This window comes from Oncorhynchus clarkii, chromosome 20, assembly GCF_045791955.1.
Source record: "Oncorhynchus clarkii lewisi isolate Uvic-CL-2024 chromosome 20, UVic_Ocla_1.0, whole genome shotgun sequence".
NCBI classification, from domain to species: Eukaryota; Metazoa; Chordata; class Actinopteri; order Salmoniformes; family Salmonidae; genus Oncorhynchus; species Oncorhynchus clarkii.
Window position 1 is genome coordinate 63,996,612 of NC_092166.1, and position 10,500 is coordinate 64,007,111.

At 42.7% G+C, this 10,500-nt stretch overlaps 1 protein-coding gene across 1 annotated transcript; it reads left to right on the plus strand.

The window, feature by feature from the left end:
* The first annotated feature begins 602 nt into the window (after positions 1-602).
* LOC139376702 (casein kinase I-like) lies at positions 603-10,282 on the plus strand. Its single transcript, XM_071119565.1, has 11 exons — positions 603-921; positions 2,563-2,663; positions 4,792-4,902; positions 5,113-5,261; positions 5,471-5,699; positions 6,531-6,701; positions 7,235-7,383; positions 7,634-7,835; positions 8,138-8,277; positions 8,479-8,542; positions 8,739-10,282. The coding sequence occupies exons 2-10, from the start codon at positions 2,588-2,590 to the stop codon at positions 8,509-8,511; spliced, it is 1,260 nt and encodes a 419-aa protein (XP_070975666.1). The 5' UTR covers positions 603-921; positions 2,563-2,587; the 3' UTR covers positions 8,512-8,542; positions 8,739-10,282.
* Positions 10,283-10,500: the final 218 nt, after the last annotated feature.

A 10,500-nucleotide genomic window follows, 5' to 3' on the forward strand; every position in this document is an offset into this window, starting at 1 on the left:
AATATGAAGAATGAACCTATCTTCAAGACCCGACATGTATTAAATAAATGATCATATTTAAACCTATACCATTACAAATGTAGACATAGAGAAAAGCCGACACTCAATATAATTTTGGATACTTTTAAGTTGTACATTAGGGGAATGATCATACTCAGCAAAGGTTAAATCTGATTTAGAAATTAAAATGAAAGAAAAATGAAATAATTCACTATTTTAGAAAAAAGGCCATGAAAAATCTTTACCAAGTTAAGAATAACATTTAATTGCTGAATTTGAGCAGGAATATGATATTTTACTTTTGAAGAGAGCCAACAGTTTAAATTCAATTAAAGCATAGGCTACTATTAAGCATACTACTTATTGGAAAATAAACATCTTGCAGCCCTCACAAAACCAATACATCAAATTACATCAAATCATTTTAAAAGGTAAAGTTACAAATGCGTTATTTAGAATTAGACAACAGTGGGACTGATCCTACAGTCTTTTTAGACTCAACAAACAACAACACTTTCAGTAGACTGAGTATAGCAGCCTTGGAAAGTGGTCCAACTCACGACATTCTCAATAGTGGAACAACAGCTGCATGAGGCGCGCGGTGTCTTTAAGGTAATCCGGGCATTTTCTTATGGTCTGTGCTGAATGACATCATTGATATTGTCAATGGTGTAACTGAGACGAGAGATAGGGGAATAGCTGGATTTCTGAGTTTACACCTAAATATCTGTCATTCGCATTGCAGACTAGACCAGAGTATACCGCGGGACGCTTACATCGGGATCAGCAGGGCGGTGAGGAATGGTTCGTCAAGCGCATCGGCCGTCTTTCGCTGTCCATGGTGCTGTTTGAATGACAACGTCCTGATCAGCACCTCGGTGGAAGGAAGGCAGCAGTCCCTGAAGAGCTTGATCAAAAACGGTGAGCAACGGAGGGGAGGAAAGGCACGGGTCCATTGGTAAATAAGGGGGAATTGTGTTTGTCTGTTTGGGGTTTGTACAGGGACCCAAACAAGAGAGTGAGAATCCGAAGGTAGGGACGTAGGGTTTTTCTCGACCGAGAAGGTTTTCCCAAGCCAAGGGTGCGGCTTTGTGCAAATATTGACAATAAACACTGAACGTAAATTCGAATGTGTCTAATATAGGCCTAATTATATTGATTAGACTTTTGGATAGGTTTTATCTAGCTTCCCAGCTCTGTCGACTGGATGATTTACTATTTTAGATCTGCAGCAAATGACGTGGCCCCTGGCATCTTGCTATGGAGCAGCGCTACAACCTTGCTACAAGAATAGGGCTCAATTTTGTAATAGGCTTATAGGGTAGGCTACTTACCTAACACAAACGTGAGATGTTTCGTATATGCATTCATTAACAAGAGTTTGACCTTAACTGAGACGGGTTTACAGTGTAAAATGATCATGGTAAGATTGCATGTAGTTCCTGTCATTTATCATTACCTTGCTTCAAAATGTTCTATCTCTGTTGGGATTTATCCCATCTCATCCACCACCATTATGTACGACTGTAGAATATGTATTTTTTAATAGAATGGAATTATATAATATATTATAACTTTATTAGTTCATTTTTAATTATCTGTTTAGTGTTCGTCAGTTACACATTATATTTTGCTCTGCTCCCAACCTTTACAGACTGGACACCAGCAGGCCATCCTGAGTGCACTGCCCTTACAGAGCATGAATATACATGCAAATTAAAAATATTTACCATCTTTATAATCAGTCTGTCTTTTCTATGTATGTATTTCAACACAGCCATTTTCACATCACAGCCATTTTCCAAAGTAAACCTCTTCCTGTATTGTGATGGGAAAAGCATGCACGCAGCATGCTGGAAGAAAATGTGTTTCACTTAATTTAATTTGGGACTCTGAAATGATGAGGTTATTCTAAATATTTGTTTATGTGCTGGTTTCCTTTGAAGTGAGATGGAGTGTATGAGATGCCAGCTGGTTCAAAGTGCTGGATTTATTAAGTCAGATTCACACTGAGTTTTCCCCTGCACATGCCCTCTCAGAGAAGCATAGTACACAGCTTATTCAAATTAAATCATCCAACTTTCTTATAAGAAGTTAAAAAACTTTTTTTTTTAAATCAACATTTTAACCACACTATTTTCCACTCCCATTCCAATTATTTTGGCTTAAATAATGTTTTCTTCTTTCTCCATCCCTGACTTGGTCTTCATTTAGTCTTCTCTTGACCCGTTTCTTATTTTGTAACCAATTCTCCCTTTTGTAACATCTTATTTGAGTTGGATCCCCATGAGATTGAGATGGAACTGGGTTGCGTCACAACGTCCTTCAGCTATATCGATCTACAGTTTGATTGAGGACAGGGGGCAGCAGGTAGCCTAGCAGTTAAGAGCGTTAGGCCAGTAACCGAAAGGTCGCTGGTTCGCATCCCTGAGCCAACTAGGTGATAAATTAGTTGATGTGCCCTTGAACAAGGCACTTAAACCCTAATTGCTCCTGTAAGTCACTCTGGATAAGAATGACTAAAATGTAAATGTATGTCCTCCCGTATGTTTGCTCCCTCAGTGAGTTGGGAAGAACAGCAGGAACCATGGAACTCAGAGTGGGGAACAAGTACCGCCTCGGCAGGAAGATAGGGAGTGGCTCTTTTGGAGACATTTACCTCGGTAAGACCTTTGTTTTAATGTAGCTCTAACTCTACTTATTCTCACAAACCTCTAAATAAACATATTCCAGAGTAGACTGCCTTCCATACTAACTTTAAAGGGATACTTCAGGATTTTGTCTACTTTATTTACTTCTTCACAGTCAGATGAACTTGTGGATACAATTGTTATGTATCTGCGTGCAGTTTGAAGGAAGTTGCTAACTAGTGTTAGCACAGTGACTGGAAGTCTATGGTAACTGCTAGCATGTTAGTAGATACCATAGACTTCCAGTCATTGCGCTAACGCTTGTTAGCATTCGGCTGCGGAACTACCTATAACTTCTTTCATACTAGAAGTTAGAGATAGATAAAGGGTTTCATTGCCAAAATCCCAAATTATCCTTTTAAATTCTGTCCGAACACATTTCATCATTGAACACATCAAAGCTGGCCATAAAAAGAAAAGACTGTGTCAGAGTAGACCATGGTGATTGCATCATCAAAAAGGTGGTCATGGTACAGTGCCTTGCGAAAGTATTCGGCCCCCTTGAACTTTGCAACCTTTTGCCACATTTCAGGCTTCAAACATAAAGATATAAAACCATATTGTTTTGTGAAGAATCAACAACAAGTGGGACACAATCATGAAGTGGAACAACATTTATTGGATATTTCAAACTTTTTTAACAAATCAAAAACTGAAAAATTGGGCGTGCAAAATTATTCAGCCCCTTTACTTTCAGTGCAGCAAACTCTCTCCAGAAGTTCAGTGAGGATCTCTGAATGATCCAATGTTGACCTAAATGACTAATGATGATAAATACAATCCACCTGTGTGTAATCAAGTCTCCGTATAAATGCACCTGCACTGTGATAGTCTCAGAGGTCCGTTAAAAGCGCAGAGAGCATCATGAAGAACAAGGAACACACCAGGCAGGTCCGAGATACTGTTGTGAAGAAGTTTAAAGCCGGATTTGGATACAAAAAGATTTCCCAAGCTTTAAACATCCCAAGGAGCACTGTGCAAGCGATAATATTGAAATGGAAGGAGTATCAGACCACTGCAAATCTACCAAGACCTGGCCGTCCCTCTAAACTTTCAGCTCATACAAGGAGAAGACTGATCAGAGATGCAGCCAAGAGGCCCATGATCACTCTGGATGAACTGCAGAGATCTACAGCTGAGGTGGGAGACTCTGTCCATAGGACAACAATCAGTTGTATATTGCACAAATCTGGCCTTTATGGAAGAGTGGCAAGAAGAAAGCCATTTCTTAAAGATATCCATAAAAAGTGTTGTTTAAAGTTTGCCACAAGCCACCTGGGAGACACACCAAACATGTGGAAGAAGGTGCTCTGGTCAGATGAAACCAAAATTGAACTTTTTGGCAACAATGCAAAACGTTATGTTTGGCGTAAAAGCAACACAGCTGAACACACCATCCCCACTGTCAAACATGGTGGTGGCAGCATCATGGTTTGGGCCTGCTTTTCTTCAGCAGGGACAGGGAAGATGGTTAAAATTGATGGGAAGATGGATGGAGCCAAATACAGGACCATTCTGGAAGAAAACCTGATGGAGTCTGCAAAAGACCTGAGACTGGGACGGAGATTTGTCTTCCAACAAGACAATGATCCAAAACATAAAGCAAAATCTACAATGGAATGGTTGAAAAATAAACAGATCCAGGTGTTAGAATGGCCAAGTCAAAGTCCAGACCTGAAAGAACTGAAAACTGCTGTTCACAAATGCTCTCCATCCAACCTCACTGAGCTTGAGCTGTTTTGCAAGGAGGAATGGGAAAAAATTCCAGTCTCTCGATGTGCAAAACTGATAGAGACATACCCCAAGCGACTTACAGCTGTAATCGCAGCAAAAGGTGGCGCTACAAAGTATTAACTTAAAGGGGCTGAATAATTTTGCACGCCCAATTTTTCAGTTTTTGATTTGTTAAAAAAGTTTGAAATATCCAATAAATGTCGTTCCACTTCATGATTGTGTCCCACTTGTTGTTGATTCTTCACAAAAAAATACAGTTTTATATCTTTATGTTTGAAGTCTGAAATGTGGCAAAAGGGCGCAAAGTTCAAGGGGGCCGAATACTTTCGCAAGGCACTGTATGTGTCCCTTCCTGTGTCTCTGTCAGGCATTAACATCGCCACAGGTGAGGAGGTGGCCATTAAGCTGGAATGTGTGAAGACCAAACACCCACAACTCCACATCGAGAGCAAGTTCTACAAGATGATGCAGGGAGGAGGTGAGAGAGGAGTAGGACAAGAGGGTGTGGTCAGGGGTGGGGGTAGTGGGCGACTATGTTGGGAAACCCTAACTTGAAACCTGACGTTTTGCATGAGTTTTCCAAGCTAATGCCTAGGCTTTAACTTAGAAGGCTTACTCTGGACCTGGGTTCGAACCACAGTAAGTGACACTAGCTTATAAATCACACCCTCCCTTCCCTTCCGTATAGTGGGCATCCCATCCATAAAGTGGTGTGGAGCAGAGGGAGACTACAACGTGATGGTGATGGAGCTGCTAGGCCCCAGTCTGGAGGATCTGTTCAACTTCTGCTCCCGCAAGTTCAGCCTCAAGACTGTCCTGCTGCTGGCTGACCAGATGGTACAGCACGTCTCCTCCTCCTCCTCCAAAACCTCTTTTTATCATATCATATGCTTCTCTATATGCTTTATTGTGCTGGCATTTTCAAAGAATACCCTTTGATTATATATAACGTTATTGGCTTAAACCAAGAACTGGAACTGATAATGATAGTCAACCAGTCCCTCTCTCCTTTCCCCCTCTTCCTCCACTCCCTTTCTCCTCTCCAGATCAGCCGTATTGAGTACATCCACTCTAAGAACTTCATCCACAGAGATGTGAAGCCTGACAACTTCCTGATGGGCCTGGGCAAGAAGGGCAACCTGGTGTACATCATTGACTTTGGCCTGGCCAAGAAGTACCGCGACGCCCGCACACACCAGCACATCCCCTACCGCGAGAACAAGAACCTGACCGGCACGGCACGCTATGCATCCATCAACACACATCTGGGGATAGGTACAGTACTAATTGTAATATTAACCGTGTGTGTTCACGTTTGTTTGACCCTTCATCGGCTGTGTGTGTAGTGAGAGAGTCGATAGATTTTACGTGATTGCGTCGGTATTGATCAGGGGTTGATTCACAGAACTACTGCAGTAGGAGTATTGACCCTTCTCCATCTCCTCTCTCTTCCTCCCTCCCTCACTCACCTGTCTCTCCTTTCCCCCCCTCACTCCCCTGTCTCTCCTTTCCCTCCCTCACTCCCCTGTCTCTCCTTTCCCTCCCTCACTCCCCTGTTCTCTCCTTTCCCTCCCTCACTCCCCTGTTCTCTCATTTCCCTCCCTCACTCCCCTGTTCTCTCATTTCCTTTACTCTATACTCCCCTGTCTCTCCTTTCCTTTACTCTATACTCCCCTGTTCTCTCCTTTCCCTCCCTCACTCCCCTGTCTCTCCTTTCCCTCCCTCACTCTCCTGTCTCTCCTTTCCCTCCCTCACTCCTCTGTCTCTCCTTTCCCTCCCTCACTCCCCTGTCTCTCCTTTCCCTCCCTCACTCCCCTGTCTCTCCTTTCCCTCCCTCACTCCCCTGTCTCTCCTTTCCCTCCCACACTCCCCTGTCTCTCCTTTCCCTCCCTCACTCCCCTGTTCCCTCCTTTCCTTTACTCTATACTCCCCTGTCTCTCCTTTCCTTTACTCTATACTCCCCTGTTCTCTCCTCTTTCTCCTCTAAAGGTATACACGTTATTGTTTTTTTTGTGTCTAAATAAGATCAGTATAGTGTCTCCTCTCTCCATGTCTCCTCTCTCCCCCCACAACCCCCCACTCTTCTCCCCCTCCCTCTCTCTACAGAGCAGTCTCGTCGTGATGACCTGGAGTCTCTGGGTTACGTCCTGATGTACTTCAACCTGGGCTCTCTGCCCTGGCAGGGCCTCAAGGCCGCCACCAAGAGGCAGAAGTATGAACGCATCAGTGAGAAGAAGATGTCCACCCCTATCGAGGTGCTCTGTAAGGGATACCCCTGTAAGTAGCTAAAGTCTGTTTCTTTATCCTGGGTTTACAACACTAACCATGAGTGTGTTTGTGTTAGTGTTGTTAGAAACACACTTCAAGTAGTCTTTCAACGCCGAGCTAAATGAATGTGCATTTGACCCAAGTCTTTGGTGACACTTTGGTTACCCTCTGTCACCCACTCTATCCACAGCTGAGTCTCTCTGTCACCCACTCTATCCACAGCTGAGTCTCTCTGTCACCCACTCTATCCATAGCTGAGTCTTTCTGTCGCCCACTCTAGCCACAGCTGAGTCTTTCTGTCACCCACTCTATCCACAGCTGAGTCTCTCTGTCACCCACTCTATCCACAGCTGAGTCTTTCTGTCACCCACTCTATCCACAGCTGAGACTCTCTGTCACCCACTCTATCCATAGCTGAGTCTTTCTGTCGCCCACTCTATCCACAGCTGAGTCTCTCTGTCACCCACTCTATCCACAGCTGAGTCTCTCTGTCACCCACTCTATCCATAGCTGAGTCTTTCTGTCGCCCACTCTATCAACAGCTGAGTTCTCCACCTACCTGAACTTCTGTCGCTCTCTGCGGTTCGATGACAAGCCGGACTACTCGTACCTGAGACAGCTGTTCAGAAACCTGTTCCACAGACAGGGCTTCTCCTACGACTACGTCTTTGACTGGAACATGCTCAAGTTTGTGAGTACTGCATCCCTATTAACCATTATTATTACACTATTAATAATTTATTAACAATATATCTATTTGTTGACCTTATTTATCATTACATTTTCATTTTAAATGCAATTATACATTAGTGGATTTCATGTGTATTATAAATGTATAATATATGACGTTTACATAGTTGATTATAGAAACGTGGTTCCCTATGAGTTTATTTTGAATCCCTGGCACCTTCCTAACCTGAACATACATCTTTCTGCTTCAGGGGGCCAGCAGGACAGCCGAGGATGGGGAGAGGGAGAGGGAGAGGAGAGAGGGAAAAGAGGGGGATGAGAGGATCGGCGGGGGACCTAGGGTACCTCGTGCCCTACCCCCGGGCGGCAACCCCCCGGGTGGTGTAGACAGGATCAGAAATGGCCCCAATGCAGCAGCCTCTAACCCTGCTTCCAGAGGAGTCGCACAGTCAGGTGAGTCATGAGGCAAACAGTAGTTGAAAAGGTCTGCATTCTTAGAATGAAAGTGAAATATCAAATAAAATGTTTATTCCATTTGGACTAAAACAAATCTAAGAGTCCAGACCTTCTCTTTTTCTACTATTGACTATTTCAGATCTATGCACCAACTATTTAGGTTTTTTAAAGAATCTCTCTTAAAGAATCTGTTGTGTTTGGACTTGGCTGAGGAAACTTTGAGGAAAGTCCAAGGTGTGCAGGCATTTGTTCCAGCCCAGCACTAGATTCCATTTGACCAATAATGTGTGTGTGTGTAGGGAACCGGTCCCCACAGGCCGTGTCCCGTGCGGAGCGAGAGAGAAAGGTGGCCATGAGGCTCCACCGTGGCGCCCCCGCCAACATCTCCTCCTCTGACCTCACTGCACAGATGGGCCAGTCACGCATCGCCACATCACAGGTCATTTACCTACCATTGTATCTCTCTCTATTTTGCTCTCTCTTTCTGCTATCGTGAACCCCACTGCTCCTCCACTCTTCCTCTTCTGAAAGGGATTGAAGTTTGTCTGCCTGTGTATGTGAATGTATAATATGTCTGTTGAATGCACAGCACCTTATACTAAGCCTATGCTTTCTGTTAACCCCCTCTCCTCTCCACCAGGTCAGTGTGCCATTTGAACACCTGGGGAAGTGAGCTGCTCCTCTCTGGCCCTCTGGACTGGCAGGTAAGGACACGTCAGAGGGACAACACTATGTGAACTATGGACCAACCCTAACCTGTAACATCATTGCATGATTTACTCATGCTAGTGAGTTGCATGCACAGATCTCAAGTTCGAATTTGGCCCTAAGTATGTTTATGCTTTCTTGAATGACATTTTTTGCAAATGTGAAGTAAATATATTAATATTTTTTTTGCAGCCATGGCATTGTATCAAATACCTACTCAAGTACTTTTGAAATTGTTGGATAAAAAAGAAAGGAGTGAGTCAACAACACTGAAGAGGGATGAAAGATGGAAGGAAAAAAGGAAAGGAATGAAGGATTGAAAGAAAGTGTGAGAAGTGAACTTCTGTCCACTATGACTGTAGTTAACTGGAAGAAATTGTGAAAAGATGAAAGATTGACAACTTAAAGACACTCTCATGGTCTAGGCTTGCTTTCCCGGGCTTGTAAGACCTTTGCCTCGGCTGGTGAATGAGACTTCGGTACTACTGTCCTGGTTCACTCTCATTACGCCGGCTATATGATCAGTGGGACCATACACGTCTCTCAGAAGCTCAATGCGCATAAAAACATGCACATGTCAGTGCAAAATGGACAAGCTCTGATTGTTCTAGATGTTTTCACCGCTGAGGTGGTTGTGTGGGCTCATGTGTAGCTTAAAAAACACAGTTGAAAACGTTTGTCTCACATTGAATGTCCAATTTATGACAGCTGCATTTACTGCTAATGGTGTATGTTTATAATCAACAACAACAAGAACAAAATCGGAGGTTTCCTGTGGTCAAGTAAAAAGGATTTATCCACTAGTAGGCAAGACGATCTCAGTTGAGAGGAATTGTGTGCAAATGAAAGAAAGAGAGATAGGAAGAGATGTGGTAAAACATTGTTCAGGAATGGGAAAAGATGAATGTGAATGAATGTGAAAGTGTTTGCGTCAGAGTTGCTTAGAGAAGTGGAAGTGTTTGCATCAGAATTGCTTAGAGAAGTGGATTTGCATATAGTCAGTGTATGTCAATGTCTTATTGTCTTACTGTTTGTTTTTCGTACTTTTGGTTTTAGCAAGCCAAGGACCGACCAAGAGTCAAAGGAGGAAGGGGATGGTAGGAGACTTAGAGAGATGGACTGTCACCCATTTTCTCTTTACGTCTTCGCTGTTTAGGAATTCCAGGATAAGAATAATTATGAGTCGATTTTAACCTAGCGTTAAATGAGGAAATTTTGGTTCTACAACACTTACTGTTAAGATTATTGACACATTTCCATTGAGGTTCCACTTCCCTCTGCGGTGTATGTGAACACAGTATTGTATTACATTTGTCAACAACCAAGAGCTAAAAATGCCCCTTCAAATGATGGTGGCCCATATAATAAAGGACCGTTACTTCTTATCATTATGTGGAGGAAATTAGTTATTTAATCAATTGATTGTTTTTGTTCTGGTGTTTTTGTCAACTGGTAAGTCAAGGCAAGACACTAACCTCTCATGCCAGGCTTCGCAGAAGGGAGAATAATGTTGAACAATACCTGCGTTCTTGGTTATTATGATAATAAGAAAACAAGCCGTATTATCCTGGCGATGCGAGGAGGAGCATGGGAGAAATGAAGAGGATGGATTTCAAAGTTATATGCTCAATAACTTTTTTTAAATATTTTTTTATCTCTTTAAATATGTTTTTGTGTAAAGCAAAAATGTGCTAGGTTGTTTGTTTGAAGATGTCAATGTAGTAACAGAGATTTATTGACCTGCAGGAGGGCTTGGTTAGGTGCAAAGGGAGTCAAATGTAAGGTAGGCCTACACCTGAGCAGGCAGATAATAATAAAGATGGAATATATGGTTGTGTGGGTGCACTGATATCTTGTACATTTCTTTACCATGCTTAGATTTTATTACAACAATATTGTGTATTATAATAATAATAATAATTAATAATAATTGTATTGTGTCCCTTTCCATAAA